The 19,165-nt window shown below is 47.3% G+C and overlaps 8 protein-coding genes across 8 annotated transcripts; 4 read left to right on the top strand and 4 right to left on the bottom strand.

The window, feature by feature from the left end:
* Positions 1-1,646: 1,646 nt before the first annotated feature.
* On the bottom strand, positions 1,647-2,985 carry SPPG_01917 (uncharacterized protein). The gene has a single exon (XM_016750226.1). It carries the CDS (start codon positions 2,950-2,952, stop codon positions 1,816-1,818), a length of 1,137 nt encoding a protein of 378 aa, XP_016610876.1. The 5' UTR covers positions 2,953-2,985; the 3' UTR covers positions 1,647-1,815.
* A 691-nt stretch (positions 2,986-3,676) lies between these two features.
* Positions 3,677-6,869, top strand: SPPG_01916 (dolichyl-phosphate-mannose-protein mannosyltransferase). Its single transcript, XM_016750225.1, has 6 exons — positions 3,677-3,986; positions 4,215-4,519; positions 4,617-4,725; positions 4,787-4,852; positions 4,917-5,197; positions 5,269-6,869. Exons 1-6 carry the CDS (start codon positions 3,724-3,726, stop codon positions 6,582-6,584), a joined length of 2,340 nt encoding a protein of 779 aa, XP_016610875.1. The 5' UTR covers positions 3,677-3,723; the 3' UTR covers positions 6,585-6,869.
* On the bottom strand, positions 6,660-9,164 carry SPPG_01915 (transcription factor TFIIIB subunit BRF1). Its single transcript, XM_016750224.1, has 10 exons — positions 9,016-9,164; positions 8,780-8,932; positions 8,623-8,719; positions 8,472-8,555; positions 8,192-8,403; positions 7,901-8,123; positions 7,737-7,830; positions 7,437-7,678; positions 7,229-7,375; positions 6,660-7,172 (listed from the first exon to the last, which is right to left on the bottom strand). Exons 2-10 carry the CDS (start codon positions 8,873-8,875, stop codon positions 6,856-6,858), a joined length of 1,512 nt encoding a protein of 503 aa, XP_016610874.1. The 5' UTR covers positions 8,876-8,932; positions 9,016-9,164; the 3' UTR covers positions 6,660-6,855.
* A 133-nt stretch (positions 9,165-9,297) lies between these two features.
* On the top strand, positions 9,298-11,404 carry SPPG_01914 (uncharacterized protein). Its single transcript, XM_016750223.1, has 8 exons — positions 9,298-9,395; positions 9,460-10,092; positions 10,155-10,243; positions 10,313-10,425; positions 10,483-10,576; positions 10,642-10,752; positions 10,820-11,065; positions 11,131-11,404. The coding sequence occupies exons 1-8, from the start codon at positions 9,383-9,385 to the stop codon at positions 11,245-11,247; spliced, it is 1,416 nt and encodes a 471-aa protein (XP_016610873.1). The 5' UTR covers positions 9,298-9,382; the 3' UTR covers positions 11,248-11,404.
* Positions 11,243-12,663, bottom strand: SPPG_01913 (proteasome regulatory particle lid subunit RPN8). Its single transcript, XM_016750222.1, has 4 exons — positions 12,402-12,663; positions 12,254-12,346; positions 11,985-12,163; positions 11,243-11,920 (listed from the first exon to the last, which is right to left on the bottom strand). Exons 1-4 carry the CDS (start codon positions 12,568-12,570, stop codon positions 11,405-11,407), a joined length of 957 nt encoding a protein of 318 aa, XP_016610872.1. The 5' UTR covers positions 12,571-12,663; the 3' UTR covers positions 11,243-11,404.
* A 125-nt stretch (positions 12,664-12,788) lies between these two features.
* SPPG_01912 (chorismate mutase) lies at positions 12,789-14,996 on the top strand. The gene is made up of 6 exons (XM_016750221.1): positions 12,789-12,972; positions 13,051-13,099; positions 13,170-13,583; positions 13,645-13,831; positions 13,895-14,081; positions 14,143-14,996. The coding sequence occupies exons 1-6, from the start codon at positions 12,818-12,820 to the stop codon at positions 14,288-14,290; spliced, it is 1,140 nt and encodes a 379-aa protein (XP_016610871.1). The 5' UTR covers positions 12,789-12,817; the 3' UTR covers positions 14,291-14,996.
* Positions 14,330-16,282, bottom strand: SPPG_01911 (uncharacterized protein). Its single transcript, XM_016750220.1, has 2 exons — positions 15,956-16,282; positions 14,330-15,886 (listed from the first exon to the last, which is right to left on the bottom strand). The coding sequence occupies exons 1-2, from the start codon at positions 16,261-16,263 to the stop codon at positions 14,401-14,403; spliced, it is 1,794 nt and encodes a 597-aa protein (XP_016610870.1). The 5' UTR covers positions 16,264-16,282; the 3' UTR covers positions 14,330-14,400.
* Positions 16,283-16,386: 104 nt separating this feature from the next.
* SPPG_01910 (uncharacterized protein) lies at positions 16,387-18,349 on the top strand. Its single transcript, XM_016750219.1, has 5 exons — positions 16,387-16,957; positions 17,033-17,104; positions 17,174-17,475; positions 17,535-17,911; positions 17,980-18,349. The coding sequence occupies exons 1-5, from the start codon at positions 16,507-16,509 to the stop codon at positions 18,053-18,055; spliced, it is 1,278 nt and encodes a 425-aa protein (XP_016610869.1). The 5' UTR covers positions 16,387-16,506; the 3' UTR covers positions 18,056-18,349.
* Positions 18,350-19,165: the final 816 nt, after the last annotated feature.

The raw sequence follows: 19,165 nt of genomic DNA, 5'->3' as shown, positions 1-19,165 counted from the left end.
TACCAACTCTGCAAAAACGTTGTTGGTGCAGTAACCTTCCCTGTTTGCATAGACAGGACAATTCAACCGCGTCCAACCTTTGTCGTACGTACCTGACTTATACATCACAACCATACAACACACAACTCTGCAAAAAAAAAAAAACCATTACGAGTGATACACAAAGACGGCGGATTCCCAGTCGTTCAAGTAACTTGTAAACAGAACAAAAGACTCTGCAGGAAAAGGGAGGGAGCTTTTATCGCGTCATGACGGGAGCGAGGAACCAAACTGCTGCGCAAACGCGATCAAAAACTAGCGTGTGTTAAGGTATAGCGCTTTTTAGGTACTTTAGCGTAATCCACCACGTTTGTGTCGTAAAGCAAACCACAAAAACCTTGACTCTGCAGAATGGGTGTGTGAGTTACTCTTGTAAAGCGCCCAAAAACGTTACAAGTGTAGAAGGCGTGACAAGACGATCTTGTCGAATCCAGAAACCGATCAGTAAAGTCACATCGAAAAATCAAAAAGACGAAGAGTTTTTGTCTTTGGACTCTTACAACCATGATGTTCATCACAAATACTTTAACTCATTCACTTCAATATATAAAAGTATAATGACATGTTCAATAGTAACTCATAGGCATGTGATATGCATGGTTGGCAAAATCCCGTTCGAGTGGGTATGTTGGGTACAAAAACGAGCTCGTTTGGAGTGGCGATGTGGGGTCCAGCAGGATGATGAGTCAGATGAAGGCGAATATGAGTTTTGCAAACGATTGGTAATGTGGTCAACTCGTTATCGTTTGGGTAGAATGGATGTGGGTATAGTATTCAAACAAGTCTCTACGTAGCAGCGTTGGGGAGACGACAGTAAAGGTCACCGCAAGATGAAAGTGTTCAAGAAACTAGCGAAAACAAGTCTGTTACAATAAATAAACAAATAAACAAAACCTTGTTTATTCGCGAATCCAATCTCAGCGCACACATGTGCACATTCCATACTGTTACCAATCCATCCAGAACACATACCATGCAACACAGTGCATTAAAGAATACCAACTCTACACGCGCACGTCCTGTAATGTGGGATAGCAACTTGTAGTTTGTTATGAAATTCCGTTTGTGCAGGATAGAAACCAAGGTACATGACAAGGATATGGCTTTTATGATGAGATGTGTATTTTCTTTATGCGTCGAAGAGAATAGAGGTATGAACCCTAACCCCAAAACCCATCCATGCACAAACGGAATACCTTACATTAACGACGCTTGCATCCTACCATCCGCATCCCGCTCTCTGACAAAGCAACACAATAACCCACAAGCAAATACATATGTAACCAACGCTCAACCGAAAATATATGTAACAGAAATGAAATGTCTGATACTATAACCTACTCGATTGAAATTCCACAAACTATCTACATCTGACAATATCACAGCCTTTGAAATACGACGTTTTTGGTCTACAGAAATATGGCTACAGTGGTGATCCCTCCTAAACAGTAAAAGAGCTGTGCATGTGTCAGTGCTCATGCATAAATTGGTCAACAATGTCTTTGTATGCAAAAGACAAGTGTCCAAGGAATGTGTTTTGCGTGCAGATCGTGAATGCTCATAAGTCAACTACAGTCAAAAAGAAACCCCCGGTCCCTCAATATAATAAAAAAATATATATATTTCACCATGCTTTGCATGGATTTTGCAACTACATCCCAATTTGCTTTAACCATTCTCAGCTACGCACTTTTTCCTCGCTATACATTCTTCGGCACAACGCTTTATCGTCATTACCACCATCTCAAACTGTACAGTGTTGGACAGTTGTGGATGTCAGACAATTGTGGATTGAGCCCTCTGACCTGTCGCAAAGGCCAAGGCAGCAGCCGCAGCGCCCTGTGCATCCAAAGGCGTTGGAGGTGTACGCGGCGCAGGCAACGGCGACCGAGAGGGTATTGTAGTAGACGACGGTCCAGATCGATAGGTATCCACAGGGCGAGACGTGAATTCATCATCGGGTGTGACCTCGTCGTCTTGATTTTTTCGTTTTGTATAATACTTTTTACACCACGTTTGGACTTGCTCAAGGGGGACGGGTTCACGCTTCATGGCGGCATGTCCATGCTTGGTCCGCCAGCCCTGCCGCTTGTTTTGGAACCAAACTTGGATGGCACGCGGACACATTTCGAGTTCGTGGGCAAGGGCTTGTCGGAGTTCTGTGCTGGGAAAGAATGTCTTGTCAAAGACCATATTCAAGACTTTGACTTGGCCGGGGGTCGGACGGCGTCGTTTGGCTTTTGTGAGGGGCATTTGGGTATACGTGAGCTGGACGACTGGGCGATGAAGCGTGGTTGGGGGGCGACCGTGCATGGGGAGGACCGTAGAGGCGTAGGGAGTGAAAAAGTTGCGAAAGGACTGGACGCTGGCAAAGGGCAGAGGAGCGGCCGCGTGAGAGTCGTTTGAGGTGATTGACGATGGACTTTTTGTTGTTGTTGTTGTTGTTGTTGTTGTCGTTACAGTCATGGATGCACTCGGGTCGACGGGAGGGCGATACTGGTGAAAGGTGCTTGTGGGACCGGGTAGCGGAGTCCAAGGTTCCATGAACGGTGTGGGAGTGGGCCTGGCGTGTTGTTGCTGTTGCTGCTCTTGTCCTTGCCCTTGTTGTCCTTGTTGAAAGTGAGCGAGCTGCTGCTGGAGTTGTTGCTGAATGTGGTACTGAACCAAGTGAGGAGGCATGGGCGGCATGCCTTGGGCAATGTGTTGCTGAATCTGGTGGTGTATCTGAGCCTGGAGTTGAGCCTGGAGGTGAGCGAGTTGAGCCTGAGCAAATGCTTGTGCGGTTGTGGGAAAGGCCAGCGCAGAAGACGAAGACGACGAGTCTTGAGGCGAGTTGTCGTGGGAATCTTGTAGTCGTCGTTGTGGTGGTGGAGAGGAGAGAGAAGGAGCAGACAAAGTAACGGATAGTGACATTGTAGTAGTAGTACTAGTACTAGTAGTAGTGGGAGTGGAAGGTTGTGACGGTGAGAGACACCTCTCCCGTTGATTCCCCGTCATGACGTGTCCGCAGTCGTGTGTGTGTGTGTGTGTGTGTGTGTGTGTGTGTGTATGTTGAGAGTAGCGAGTGTCCCCTTCCCTTCTTTCAAGTGTGTGTGTATATGTGGATAATAAGATAAACCCGTTAATCGTTTGTTTCCTATTCAAATACCCATGCGTAGTGAGTATAGAGTGTGTAAAGAGTGTGATAGAATGCGCAGTAAAAGTGTGAAAGCAACAACAACAAGAACAAGAGCGCGCGTGTGTGAATCCCCCTTTCAAACACCAAGAATGGAATTGACAATCAAAGGGAATTACTTATACTCTACACTTCACACACACACACATACACATACATACAAAAGAGAGAGAGAAGAGAGAGAGAGAGAGAATTGCAATATGAATAGAGTGATAAAAGAGAGATTATTTCTATAATTGAATGTAATTCCTACTCTCTCTCTCTCTCTCTCTCTCACACACACACAAGAGACTTGCTAATAACAACTGATTCCCCCTTTGAGAATATTTCATTCATATATGTGTTGTGTATTCCTAGTATTTACTCTTACTATTACTAGTATTTCACACTCTCACACTTCTTATTGCCATGCCAACAACCACGCCTCCCCACACACACACACGATCCCGCTTGTGTGTGTTGCCAACCGTTTATATTATACTTGTTCATTCTTGTTTGTCTTTATCGTTATGGAGGACGACACCATTTCACCATCCTCTACACTCTCTACTCTCAGGCACCGCAAGGGACACTCGACAGACACGTCTCTCGACACCTCCACAACACCACCACCACCACAACAAGATGATGAGGATCAGGATGAGCAAGACACTAAAAAGCAACAGCGTCCTCCTTACAATCCCCAACGCGGCTTTGACGCCATGCTCTTGCTCGTGACGTTCATGGCATTCTTTACCCGCTGCTGGAATATCGGTGATCCCGCTCAAGTTGTGTAAGTTTATCCTGCAAGAGTAAAGTCGAGAAGAGAGGGAGAAGGTCCGCGTGAGAGACAAGGACTGTCTGCAATGCACGCTTGTTGAGCATTCGTCTTTTGGAATTCCACCTCTGGTCTTACGCGCGCGCGCTCTCTCTCTCTCTCTCGCTCCCTCGGTCTTGCTGTCAACGCGTCTTTCAATGCAATCCGAGTATGCCGACTCTCTTCCCTCTCTTTTCGTTGTAGATTCGATGAAGTGCACTTTGGAAAATTCGCTTCGTATTACCTCCGTCGTGAATACTACTTTGACGTGCATCCGCCCCTCGGAAAACTCTTGCTCGCTGCAGTAGGCTATGCAGTCGGTTACGATGGCCACTTTTTATTCGATCACATTGGGGATGACTATATAGAGCATGGTGTTCCCTATGTCGCCTTGAGGTTGTTGCCTGCTACCTGTGGAGCATTGATTGTCCCTGTCGTCTTTTTGATTCTCAAAGAGCTGGGTCTGAGTGTCGCTGGTGCGACGTTTGGCGCCTTTCTCATCATCTTGGGTGAGTGTCCGTTGAGGATTGAGCACCAAGTCTCGATGGACAGAAAGGACGGTTCATGAGGTTATGCATGTTGCTCATGTTTTTACTTTTTCACCAGACAACTCGTTGATTACACAATCGCGACTCATTCTCTTGGACTCGATGCTCACCCTTTTCTGCGTGTGTTCCATTTACGCCTGGATTCGGTTTTATAAAAAGCGTCATGTGTGAGTACAAAACACGAGGACAATGATTGGGACACTTTTGCTCACAAAACCTCTTTTATAGACCCTTTTCCTTTGAATGGTACTTTTGGCTGTCCATGACCGGAATTGCATTGGCCTGCACGACAGGGTAAGTCTTGCCAAGACATTTTAAATACACTTGAACGCGAGATTGCTTACCCGATGATGGATAGAGTCAAAATGGTTGGGCTGTTTACAGTCGCCGCCGTCGGAATCGCCGTCTTGTTTGACCTCTGGAATCTCCTCGACTACCGTCGCGGCTTGTCCTTGCGCGAATTTGCACGGCACTTTTCCGCCCGTGCACTCTGCTTAATCTTTCTCCCACTCGTGGTCTACCTTGCATTCTTTTATGTTCATTTTGCGATTCTGGTCAAGAGTGGGCCAGGCGATGCCTTTATGAGCCCTGCGTTCCAGGATGGCCTTTTAGGAAGTGAAATGAATACCAACTCGAGTGGTAAGCATTGTTTTTATTGCATGTGTTCACTCTCCCATTCCTCATGCATGATTGGGGTTCCCCTCATTTAGCCATTCCGTTCTTTTCAAACATTACCATCCGGCACCGCGAGACGACGGCCTACCTTCATTCCCACCCCGAAAAGTACCCGCTCCGCTATGATGACGGCCGCATCAGCACGCAAGGCCAGCAAGTCACTGGGTACCCTCACCGCGACCTCAACAATCACTGGACCATTGAACCCGTTGACCCCGCACTGTACCCTTCTGCCGCCCCGTATACCCCCACAGACCAAGAAACCGAGCGCAACGTCCGCTACGTCCGCCCCAATGATCTCGTTCGCCTCAGGCATGCCCGCACCAACAGCCATCTCATCACCCACGACGTTGCTAGTCCCTTGACACCCACCCACATGGAAATGACTACCATCCCTGCCAACGACACGAACCGGTACAATGAAACTCTGTGGAAGATCCAACTGGTTGCCGACGACAGCTCAGACAAACTCTGGTCCAAACGCGCCCACTTTCGTCTCGTGAACGCTATCCACAATGTCGCCGTCCACTGTCACAAGGGCCAACTCCCCGACTGGGGATTCGGCCAGCAAGAAGTCAATGGCAACAAGGCCCTCAAGGAAGCCAACAATGTCTGGTGGATAGACCAAGTCGAGCACGCCCGCATCATCAACGGCACCGAAATCGGCGAACCCATCATTGACCCCAAAACCCAACCGCAAAAACCCACCCTCCCCTTCCTCTCCAAATTCGTCGAGCTCCAATCCCTCATGTTTGCCCACAACGCCGGACTGACCAAACCCCACCCGTATTCCTCCACCCCAATAACATGGCCCTTTGTCCTCCGCGGCATCAGTTTCTGGGAACGCAAAGCCGGTCTCCGCCAAATATACCTTCTGGGCAACCCCCTCATTTGGTGGCTCTCGATTACAGGAACCGTCATGTACGCCGCCATGTGGATCATGGATCGCATCCTCCTCCGACGGGGTATTGACGATTTCGGACCCATTCGAACGTGGTGGGATAACGCCATTGGATTCCTATTTGTGACCTGGTTGACGCATTACCTCCCCTTTTTCCTAATGGGCCGCATGCTCTTTTTGCATCACTACCTCCCTAGTTTTATTTTTTCCGTCTTGGTTCTCGTGTGTACACTTGAATTTTGTTTTGTGCGTGTATGGTCCTTGTCTCAACGGAAAAAGTCGGTTCTCCGCCCGTCTCGAACCTATGTCATGTTGACCAGTTTGATTGTGGTGGGTGCTGCGTGGGGCTACTGGTATTTTGCACCATTGACATATGGAATTGGGTTTGAGAGTGTGCCGAGTTTGCAGAGTCGAAAGTGGTTGTCGAGTTGGGATTTGCAGCATGCTTAAATGTTTTTTTGTGTGTGTATGTGTGTGTATTTAAGAGACTTGGTTTATTGGGCGGTTTTCTTTTATAATGGATATTTTGGTATGTAGTGCAGTGCCTTTTTTTGTTATTGCGAACAAAAAAATATGTGAAAGACGGTTTATATACAAGTTGCCAACTCCCTTTCCTATCGTCACCTATACATACCCAAACACACATTACCCACTCGTCCTCAACAGCCCTCTCGTAACACTCATACCCCACCCTGGCAGGGGCTAGCAACGATTCGACACATTACCCACCCTCCTCCTCTCCAGCCTCCTCACCATCACCAACATCCTCATCACCACCCCTTCCAAACCCGGTAACACTCATCCCAGAGTACCCCTTCCCACTGACACTAGCAACCCGTTTCCGAATCTCATCATCATCCACATCAAACAACGACTCAATGACATCGTAATTAATTTTTTTGGAGGCGCGGGGTTTGGTATTCAAGAGGTTTTTGGTGGCTTCGGCCGGGGATTGGGCGGGTGGGAGGGCTTGTTTGGGTTTACGGTGTCGGGGTTTTCGTTGTTTTTTGGTGGTGGTTGTTTTGGTTTGTTCTTTTACTAACATATAAAGTCAATAAACATGACTGCGATGATGAATGGGCGTGAATACACACGTTGTTGCTTGAGTATCCAATCCTGGTTTTCTTCCATCCAAATCATTTCTTTTAATTCAACTTCTTCTTGTGTTACACCGAGGATGTTGACGATTTCGGGGTCATTGTCCAGGTCGGAGAGACTAGGTTCATTTTCCATGGGATCCACTACAAAATAATCAATTCAACTCGAGTACAGGCTTTTAACATGACATACTTGTAGATTTACCATTTTCGGACCGGACGAGATCTTGCGTATCAGGTCTCGCCAAAATATCCCGAATCTCATTCAACATGTCCAACTCTTCTTGATCGGGTTCACCTGCAGCATCAACTGTATCATCATCTTCTGCTTCATCAAGTTTACGTTTTGTCCCAAAAGCAGGGGGATTGGATTCATCTGGGAGCCATATCGTTTGGAATTGTTCGACAGAGAGGTTGGCCGAGGGTGTCGATTGAAATTCTTTTAATCTAGAGTGTAGTGATGAGGAATGAAGGACTGTTTTGTCGATATGACAAATGAATTTACCGTTTTCGAAGCGTCGCTTCACAGATTTTAACCACAATAACAATTTCACGGTGTGTTCGTTTAAACCCATTCATCCTCGCCGCAATAAACAAACCTATAAACAATCAATTTTTAACCACATCCCAAAAAAAATATACCCAAACCAATAAAAAAAACATACATACACGCAGCACAAATCCCAGCCGGTCGCCGCCCAGCCTGTATCCAATCCCGATTCATGCGCTGTACAAGGCGATTCGCATCCTTGATTACGAGGGGCGTCTTGTCTTCGAATTCGAGTCGGGCTGCAAAGCGGGATATGTAGAGGGCGGGGTCGACGAGGGGGAGGTTGAGGTGTAAGAGTTGGACGAGTTTGAGGAATGTTGCGCCGAGTTGGTACACGTTTGTCTATCATATCAAACGTTTAGTTTTTACTGTACTTTCCAAAAAAAAAAATAGTCAACGTGAAGACGCACCGACAAGGCATCCGAAAAATCAATCAACATGTGCGCCGTCTTATCCATTCGACAAACAACATACAAACACGCCGCAGCAACATTATTCAATTTCCGACCTTTGGTAAAGTTGTTAATAACAGCAAGGTTGAACCATCGTTGCGCGGATTCGATTTGGCGGGCGTTCATTTGGATTTGGGATTGGTAGGCGATATCTTGGATACGTCTATGGCCTACACGATTGGGATTGTTATAGATGAACACCTTTTTTTATGAACGTTATGGGTTATACTGGACATACCGTTTTGGATGGTGGTTTCTCGCGATTCCTGTCCGCCCAACATGGACTTGCCCCCTTTTCCTTGCGCCGTACGAGACACCCTCGCTACAAATCCATTACAAAAACCGTCATCATGCATCCTACCAAAACTGAACAAAACAACACATCATACCTTTATCTTTCCCCATACTAAACCCCTCAGCAATCGCCGCCCCCTTTGCATTCTCCATAAACGAAACTTCAGCCACAATAGCATTTTCTTCCATAACCTAACAAGAAAAAACATGAACTATCGCCGGAAATATGCTCTTGTATGAATAGCTACGTACTCCACCGCATCCGGTACAAACGACATGCCCCATGGCATCATCGTGCTCGACCTCGGTGTGCCGGTTACATGTGGAACAAAATCGTCTTGGAGCCATGGTTGTTTATACTGTTGCGGTGCTAATGTCCTGTCAGAAAGGACGGTACACCGCTCTCTTGACAAGAAAATTACACACTGTCAGCTATGTAGCGTGAAAAGAGGGGTATACCCCACACACACAACACACAACGCACATACCTCAAATATCTTCCTTTGCTCAATCACCCTTTGCAAGTCCCGAGAGCGGAGTGGCTGTGCAGTAGCTTTGTCACCAAAAACAAAAAAAAAAAAGGTCCAGCGCTCCAAATGACACCCACTTCGTTCAAACAAGGCCGCTTGTCGCAGTTGTCAAGAACTTGCTACCAAGGGTTCGAATCTCGCTCGATGCACAACAAAAAGAAGTGTTGTTGCTGTGGCAACTGTGCACGTGATGGTGTCGAGGTGGTTGCATTGCAAGCGTAGATTCTGCATTAATTACTTGTTGACGGAGATGATGATCACACTTTGCGGACATTACATTATTATCTAAACTGTTCATCCGTAACCTCATCTCCACGACCCGACAATGTCCTTTTTTTGTAAGTACACGTTCAAACGCGATAAAATGTCCTCTCATCCACATGTCTGACACATTACATCCAGCCCAACAGAAACCAGGCGAGTTACCACCAGCGTATGGTACGACACCAGGCGGATTCGGTGCTGCCCAACAGGGAGCATCGGGGTTTAGCGGATTTGGTACACCGAGCGGGTCTTTGCAACAGCCGCAGCAGCAGCAGGCCACGACTGGGTTTGGTGGGTTTGGGACTTCTCAGCCGCAACAGACGGCGTCTACGGGGTTTGGTGGATTTGGAACTTCTCAGCCAGCTGCAGGGGCTAGTACGACGGGATTTGGTGGGTTCGGGACGTCTCAGCCGCAACAGACGGCGTCTACGGGCTTTGGTGGGTTTGGAACTTCCCAGCCACAACAGACGGCATCAACAGGATTTGGTGGATTTGGAACATCCCAACCACAACAGACGGCATCAACAGGGTTTGGCGGCTTTGGCGGTACCTCCCAACCACAACAACAACCCACTTTTGCTGGATTTGGCGGATTCGGAACCACGACGACGACACAAGCACAACAACCGAGTTCATTGGGATTTGGTGGATTCGGTCAACCTCAGCAACAACTATCGACCTTGGGTGCATCGCAACCACAGGTGGGATTTGGGGGTGGGTTAGGAGGTCTCACGACACAACAGCCACAAGCCATTGGCGTTACCCAACAAGGTGAGTAAAGATGAGTGTTTAAGAAATACGAGCGACAAATCTTGACTTATCTACAACTGCAGGGTCGCAACAACTTGCCATGGCGATTGCTGCTCAAATACAGGCATCTGCTGCAGCGTGGGATGACCGGGACCCACGATGTCAATTCAAGGTGAGATCCCATATAGTCCGTGATATCTGTTTATGAAATGGAGGACTCACACAACCTTTTTATAAAAAGCATTACTTTTACAATATTGTACATCCATCTGAAATCCAGCGCTATGGACCACCACAAGGAACGGACTTGTCATTATATGAGCAAGCCCAACGCGACAACCCAGATTCAAAATGGTATGTCCCTAAAAAAAATCACAAGGACAACTTTTATTTTGACACGTTCATTGTCAGTATGGTTCCTGTACTCGCTGTCGGCTTTGGAGACATTAAAAAGCGAATCGCACAGCAAGATCAAGCCTACCAAGCGCATAAATCCAAACTCGAGGTAAAAAACGAAAAATTCATGTTTCGCGTATCACGCCTCGCATCTGTAATGGTTTTTTGTACCAGGAAATCAAAACCCAAGTAGAAACCCTCCAACGAAAACATTACCTAGACACACTCCCCAAACTAGAGGAATATAAACGCAAACAAGCCGTCCTTGTCGCCAAAGTCCTACAAGTAAGTCCCGCCTTCCGTCTGCTTTCCAAACAACAAAAACTTGCAATCACTAACACACTACCAAAAGCTATTGAAACAAGTCCAACTGATCCGTAACCGCGGCTACTCAATCCGCGCCGAAGAAGAACGCTTCAAATCCCGTCTCGAAGCCATGCAACGCGATCTTCAAAAACCATCCGTCTTTCGAGGGAGGTTGAATGAGATTTGGGCGTTTATGCAGCAAACAAAGAGCTCAAAACAGTTTTCGATGACGGGGGGTGTGAGTGAGGGGTATCAGATTGCGGATGAGGAGCAGCTCAAGTTGATGTTTGAGGTATGTGGAATGGATAATTTTAGATTTAAACTGGTGTTTACTCATTTGTTGGGATTTTTTTGTAGACGTTGGCGGGTCATCAAAAGGGACTATCGGTTTTGACAGAGGTGTTGCAGGAAGATAAATTGGATGCTGATAGGATGCTAAAAGGGTATGCCGAGGCTGGGTTGGAGCCGAGATGACGGACGGGCGGTAGCAATGTATAATGAATGGAGTGTATATAGCCATGAGGGTGTTGTTTTTTTGCTAAAAGAGGGTCGGCTGGTGATATCCTAGCGACTTATGTAATGGTTGCAAAAATCAACACGCAGAACACAAACCCTATATTTTGAAAGGCAACTATTTCTTTTCTTCTGTCTTTTCCTCTGTCTTATCCCCCTCCTTTTTCTCCACCACATCCTTCTTTTCTGGCTCACCCCCACCCTCCTCCTTCCGCTCCGCATCCCTCAACATCAACTTATTTTCAATCAACCCATGCAAAGCAATCACTGCCCGAATCAAACTCGACAGATACATGACCAACAATTCATCATTGGTCTTGACTGCAAAGGATTTGACGGTTTCTTGAACCTGGAGGTTGGGGAGGAGGTTAAAGATATCCTGGAGGTTATAGACAATTTGATGATTGACGGGTAACGACCCCGATAGGACTTTTGTCAAATAATTTTGAATATCCGATAAATGGTTTTGCAGGCCTTTCAGGGAATTAAGTTGATTGGTGATTTGAGTGGAAAGCGTGCCGACCGATGTGTCCTTGATATCACGAAGGAGATGCTCTACGCCAATTTCTTCGGCTTCTTCAGCTTCGATTTGGGAGGGGATGTGATTGAATGTTTTTGTTGTGGCGGTTCCATCCTGAAATCCCCAACAAGTTAAAGAGCAATGTTCTAGGTACTCGTACTTTTGTTACTCTACTTACATCGTGAATCTCTTCTACGGCATAATATGCATCGGTAGGTATTCCCAAATCCTTGGGCTTAACGTCAATAATGACAAGCACAGGGTTTGGAATATACCGCTTGAAAAGCTCATTGATCTCCAAATCTGATGCGCGGAGTTTGGGACCGCTGTGATACCATCCTACAATCTTTTCCTTTGCTATGTGTGTGTGAAAGTTTAGAAAACAATCAGTATGGTTTTGGGAACAACGTCTCCCCGCAGGTATGTTATCGGAATCGCATCTTTTACCATTGACTTTTTTGAACATGTCGTACATGGCTTCATGGTAATTATGGTCCAAAAACCAAATCGAAGGGTCTTTATCGTCCTCCTCAAACGGAACTAGACACCAATGAATACAACACAGGAACCCTTATTTCACAAAACTCAAACATACCAGCATAACTATTCGCCACATTTACTTTACTCCCAACATTTTGTCCCAACAAAACCCCCACCACGCGCTTCTTGGTATTACGCGCTGTTCGGTTGTAATGGTCTACAACGGACAGGAGGACGAGGGGGTGGACAATCACAGACTCGGGGCTTGTCGTAGCAGATGGCATCGTTTCTTGCTAGTTTCCTTGTACAAGCGTCAAAAATGTTCCCGTTTGTAATTGGTCGCGGGGCGATCGGGATGAGCTTTACGTGTCTACCTCGTCGTGTTTGGATGCAAAGGCCAGACTGTGTCATGGTTGTGTCACGTGATGTGCTTGTTGCCATGGTGCTGTATGTGAGTCATGATAAGATGGTTGAGGTTTAGATGGGCGCTTGCTTGCAGTTTAGTTTTTGACAAGGTAGCGGTTTTTGACAATGTCGGAGCAACCACCGTCTTCCGACTTGCAGCGTCTACGACACCGGATTGATGGCCTTGACGCCGATATCGTGCGACTCTTGAATGAGCGGGCGAGCGTGAGTGTGAATATCGGGTTGGCAAAGTCCAAGGAGGCCAAAACAGGTCGTGCAGCGTAAGTTTTTGGACATCTTTTTCTTGTTTATCAGCAACGTATCTCCGTCTTTACGAGCCTTCTTTTTTACTGGAATAGGGATGAGCATATTCATCGTCCGAGTCGAGAAATACAGATTTATGATAGGGTGAGTATACCACCTGGGATGCGTATATCAAGGAGAGCCGAACATAACCTCACCCCAATCCACTCAAAAGCTAGAAACCCTCAATCATGGTCCCCTCCCCACCCCCGCCATCCAGTCCATATTTCGCGAAATCATGTCAGCCAGTATTTCCCTTCAACGAGAGATAACCATTGCATTCCTCGGTCCCCGCGGTACATACACCCACCAAGTCGCATGCGAACGATTCGGCGACAGCGTCCAATACGCCGCACAAGAAACCATTGCCGACGTCTTTGATGCAGTAGAGAGTGGAGCAGCCACGTACGGTGTCGTCCCGTTTGAGAATTCAACATTTGGATCTGTTCAAGCCACTTTGGATCGGTTTGCAAAGTCGGTTGGGGGAGTCAAGATTCGGGCTGAGCATTACTTGGGAGTTCATCATGCGTTGTTAGTGAATAGTGGAACGGGACGGGCTCAAGTGCGTAAAGTGTATAGTCATCCGCAGGTGAGCTGTCGTGTGCGGTCAGATTCTGGTACATGGCGTCTCATTTGGGACTGGATGATAGGGGTTTGGACAATGTCAAGCCTACCTTTCTCAACACCTCCGCGGCGTGGAACGCATCAACGTCTCGTCCACGGCTCATGCAGCTGAACTTGCCGCACGAGAACCTGGTGCGGCCGCTATTTGCAGCAGCCTATGCGCCAGTCTGTATGGTCTTGATATCCTGGCACACAATATTGAAGATGCCAAAGGTACCCCCTCTGTGCCCATCCCATTTTGATAACCCTTGGCCACTCTAAAGTTCGTAATCCTAGATAATACCACCCGATTCTTTATCATCGGCAATGCATCCGACAACCCAAGCGGCAATGACCGCACCCTCCTCTTCTTCACCGTTGATCACCGCCAACCCGGTGCCCTCTGCGACGCCCTAAGTGTCCTCAAAAAGTATGGAATCAACCTGACAAAGATTGATTCAAGACCATCTGGACAGCGCCCATGGTAGGTTACTTTCTCCTAATGCCAACTATCCAGGCAGATTTAACTCTAGTTTGTTTCATAGGCATTATTATTTCTTTATCGAGCTTGATGGACATGTTGAGAACGAGGGGGTTCGTTTGGCGCTGGAGGGATTGAAAGAGTTCTGTCTGGATATCAGGGTGTTGGGGTCCTATCCATCTCAAAAGCCTGCAGCCGAGGATGGGTTTTAGGGAGCGAATTGGTTGGGATGGATGTATGACAATTTTGGGATCCGCGTGGTTTTTTATGTTTATTGTGATGGCGAAACCTTGTAGAGTAGAAGGCCGAGTTCTGTCACAGGTTATTCAGCAATTAGACAGTTGGAAAAGCTAAAGGGCTCAACGGTCCGCTCCTTGAAGCAAACTCCCACAAACGCCTCAAACTCCTTCAACCCTCTAACACGACCTAATCCCATCTCCTGATCAAACTCCATGTCCGCCTCCTCCATTCCCAAGAGCACTCGTACCCTCTTTTGAGCCTCCTCTCGACCCCTTACATTCCCATTCTCCCAAAACGTCTTCCGATAACCTCTCTTCCACGCATGCCACACGATACCCCTCTTTCCATCCCCAGGCGTCCAAAAATCCCATCCACGAGTCCATAACCGGGCACTGAGAACAATTTCCTCGCCAAAGAACAGATACGGATAGTTTGGATCCGGCGGACAGGATACGTAAAGTGTCCCAGGCGCAAACAAGAATCCCGACGCAACAAGTCGTTGTGGAACTAATTCATTTGTAGGCGGTACCATCCTTCCACTGATTCTCAACATGCCATCCTGGTCAAATCCCGTTGGGTACATCATAACAGGTCCAAATGGTTCTGGATCCTTTGCTCCCGTAAGGGGATCATAGTTGGGTGGGTACATTGTAATAAGATGTTGACCTTGCCCCTTACGTACACCTTCAAGTAATTGAATCAAGTACGTGTCCCATCCCTCGCCAAACCGCATGTGACTATCGATTTGGAGTATGTAGTCTTGGTTTTCAAATGTTTTGGCAATGAGTGCGCGGGCGTAGGCCGGTCCTTTGGCTTGCTTGCTTGGAATGCAAAGGGTGATGATGGTAGGATGGGAGGGGAGGGGAGGGTGGAGGTTTTTGTCTTGGATTGGGTGATCTTGGTACAGGATGGTGATATGGAGGCGGTGTGGGTAGGCCGCAGTTTGGAGGAGAGAGGTGACGGTAGAGTGTGTCTCGGAATCACGGTAAGAGGGAATGGATATAAAGATGGTAGAGTCTTTGCTGGGATCTGCTAGTAATAGGGGTGATGGAGGCCCATTGAAAAAAAGTTTCGAGAGCAACGCCGTAATATCTTTCTCAGAATACAGCCACATGGTAATGGCAAACCGGTCCCCAAAGGACGGCAAAACCTCATGTTCCAATTCGCTTCTGAAAATAAGCATACGATTCCATCGTGGCTCTACATCTACTGTCGTTCCATCAGATAGGTAGATGCGTAAACACCCGCCATGGTCCGACGTCCAATCTTTGTTCCAGTATGTCAAGATCGTCAATCTGCGGTACGGATTCAACGGAGATGCATCGCGGTGCTTGACGTAGCGTGCCCCATTTGATGTATAATACGCCACCTGGAGCCCTTTTGGACATAGTTGATGGTTGTCGGATGGGGCGGGGAATAGGCGGGAATTGATGTGTGCAGTCAGCGAGTCAAGATGGGCTTTGAGGGTTTGAAGTGCCGGGAGCACCGTAGTACTGTCCACACCGCCAGTAAGCTCGCTATTCAAAAAATATCGAGTCTTGTCTCCGCGATTAGAAGCGTCGTGGTGTCTAATCAAACGCCCGCGAGTCAGAAAAACGTTGCCGCAATAGCAAAGAGATAAAACTACCGTAGCTTACCGTGTTATACCCGTGCCCATGCCGGCTTCTCGCAACTCTCCCTTGGCTTCAAGCTTCACGAGACTCTGAAGGACATTCTCTGCTAGGGCTGGCTCAAACACATTATCGACAAGGTAGAAACCATGTTTGGCTAGGCTCTTGAGGGCATCTTGGACGTTGACGTGTACAGGTAGATCAGGGATCTTTATGGAGCCTGAAGATGGCACAACAAAAGGACACGCTTTCGGCTGCTCTTGGCTAGAGAGGGAGAGGAAGGAAAGGATCCTGTACTGCAATTCATTTGGCAACGACGAGATCTTGCCTTCCATCGTCCAACAACAAGCAAAGACTTGGCAACTTGGCAAGAACTTGTGGCATAGATCACGTGTGCGCGATAATGACGTAAGCAAAAATGGGGTGTTATGAGGGTGAGGGTTTTTACGGATTCTATTCTTTCAAGTCAGTTGGAATCGTCTACAAGGGCAGCGCACGCACAGCAGGCAACGCAAAATCCGTGGGTGTTGGGCATCCCCCATTTCAAAGGGCCGACTTTGCAGTAGTTTTCCAGCAGCATGGCCGCAAACTCGGACAATGGCGGGAAGCTGGCGCTACGAAAGCAACTCAAAAAGGGATTCGCTCAACGCCTCCGGTCCATGTCCTCTCCTCCTCCCCCGCTGCCAATCAACCAGTCGGCACCAACGTCACCAAAGAGTTTGCCAGCGTCCAAGGCGGAGTCGCCCAAATTACGTCCATCCTCACTTATCATACCGAATGGGTCACAATTGTACCAGCTCAAGAGGAGTGCAAGTGGACCGTCAACGTGGGGGAGTATGAGCAGGTCACGGTCTCCGACAAAGTCGGCAAACGAGGTCGTGTCTCTGGCAGATTTTCGGCAAGGGGATGTGCGCGCTAAGCACCAGAGACGTATTTTGATGGCGTTGGAGAAGCGACAAAGGGCTCCGACGCCAATGTTAGAAAAAGGCACAAAGTCAAAAGGGAATTTGTGGGAGAAGCATAAAAAAGGTTTGGAACTTGTTGTTTGCTGTTTGTGGTTGTTCATTCATTGCAAGATTTTGACTGTGCTGTCCTTTTTCTTAGATCGATCAGACCCTAAAAAGGGTGTCCTGTCAAAGCTCTTAAAACCTAAAAAACGGAAACGATCTCAGCATAGTATGAATCAGCTCTGATTCCACTTATCTATAGCTGCTGCCACTCACTCTTATTTATACCTGAAAACAGCCACATTTCACCTCCTTAACATTGCTGTACACGATCATCGCATGTCCCAAGCCTGCTCCCTCCTCGACGAAATCTCCCCCAACATGCTCCACAAAACCTGGGCAGCAGAGACAGAAAAAATTTTCCTACTAGCCATGGTGAATGGCATGGAACCTGTTTGTATGCTCATGCTGGATAAGGGGTACCCTCCAGACGTGAATGCACCCGTGTTTTCGGCGCGGTGTAAGAGTTTTCATGCACCGTCATATTTTATGCTGGCATTGGGTTTGGGACTGCATACTATGGTGTTTAGAATGATTCAGGTGGGACGCTTGCCGCATTTTTTTTTTGGGAATTCTCTTTGCTGAACGATCCGCCGCAGAATCATCGCGTCAAAGTGAACCAGTCCTGGTACGGTTTGACGGCCCTCCACATTGCCTGCTGCAGGGGTCAGGTTTCGATGGTTCGCATGCTGCTCGAATATGGCGCGAATCCCCGAAAGGGACTCAACATTGCCGATTACAGACTTCTCGTCCGCCTTCGAAATGCTCAGCCGAAATCGACCCCGAGTGGGCTGGAATTACCATCCACTGCCTTGTCATCTTCGGCACCACTACCGTCATCACCCCTGCCAGCTCAGCGGCGGCTGAGTAGGAGAAAGTCTACTGGACAGGCAGCCCCCCCCTTGGAAACAATCTTGCCATTGGATATGGCGGTAATGTTACATCAGCAAGAAGTTATCTCCTTTTTATTGTCGAGGTGAGTTTTTTAATTGCTTGTCGAATGCCGTACTTTTGCATCTCACATCCTTGGTTGTATGTGAATAGAATGAAGCCTTCTACTCTGGGAGCTGCGTCCCTGCATCTTTTGAAACAAGCGAATATGAATTTAGGTTTAGAGTAATGTATGTGCATACCAGCTGACTTATCCTATGGCTGTTACCTTTTTTTGGCTGTAATGTGGGATTTTGTTAAATTCTAGTGTAGCAGCGTAAAAGAGTTAAAGTGACACAGTGCAATGCTATCAGTCGCAATCTTGGTGAGTGCACATCGGAATGAGCAACACCTTTATGACAAGGAAAACTATTACAAAACGTCAGACTAAATGTAAAGTATTCCACTGCTATTCCATTGCTGCTGTCATAGTTTATCAAAAATTTCAATCATCGCTTCAGCATTTTGTTTGCTCCCCACCTTAAGTTTTCACTGTCATAATCAGGTACTCACTGGGTGCAAAGCTATCATGGAACATTTGGCTAATGCAAGGAAGCTCATCGTAATACTTATGACATACCATTGGTAAGAAGCTCGAGAACAGATTGTAAGGGTTCAATGTACAATAAGGCTGAGCTTTCAACAAAACATCCCTAGCATTTGTTTACCGCATCCTGTCAGTTGTGCTCCTGATGATTAAATGCCTTTTTGGCAAGTCCCAATTCTTTGAAATGCCAACTTCATTCGTATAAACAAACCCTTCCATTCCTTCCAGTCCTCCTCTTCGTTGCCAAGAACCAAAACCCGCCAAACAGTGTGAAGTGTGAAATGTCACACTTCTGGATTGTGTGATACATTTGCAAGGACACGCGGCTTTCGTAAGGTGGCTGTGAAGGCGGGCGGGAGAAGTGTTCTATGGGATGGGTTCAAGAAAAACAAAACCTCCTCTCCATTTCTTGACAGATTCCTCATTACAATTTCTTTTTGTTTTTATAAACTTTGGCGAGTGTTTCCGTACGGTACCCGACGAGAACGACGACTACGGCAATAACAACAACGATAGTCAATACTGTAGTCGCTGCATGGCCCCTTTGTCTATCAGCATTCATCCTCTTCCTGGACACGATAGCCTCATTCATGGCCGTTTAGGCATAACCCCTTGCGCTATTCGTGGCACCGTTCACCTATCTATACTCCCACAAAAGCATCTCTACTCTCCGCGTCTAACGCTCACACTCCACGGTGCAACCCGTACACAATGGTCTCATATCCTCCCATGGCATGTGCCCATGACCAAATG

Source organism: Spizellomyces punctatus (assembly GCF_000182565.1).
Source record: "Spizellomyces punctatus DAOM BR117 chromosome Unknown supercont1.3, whole genome shotgun sequence".
Classification (NCBI taxonomy): domain Eukaryota; kingdom Fungi; phylum Chytridiomycota; class Chytridiomycetes; order Spizellomycetales; family Spizellomycetaceae; genus Spizellomyces; species Spizellomyces punctatus.
The sequence above is the reverse complement of the archived record's forward strand: the minus strand, read 5'-3'. Positions and strand labels throughout refer to the sequence as shown.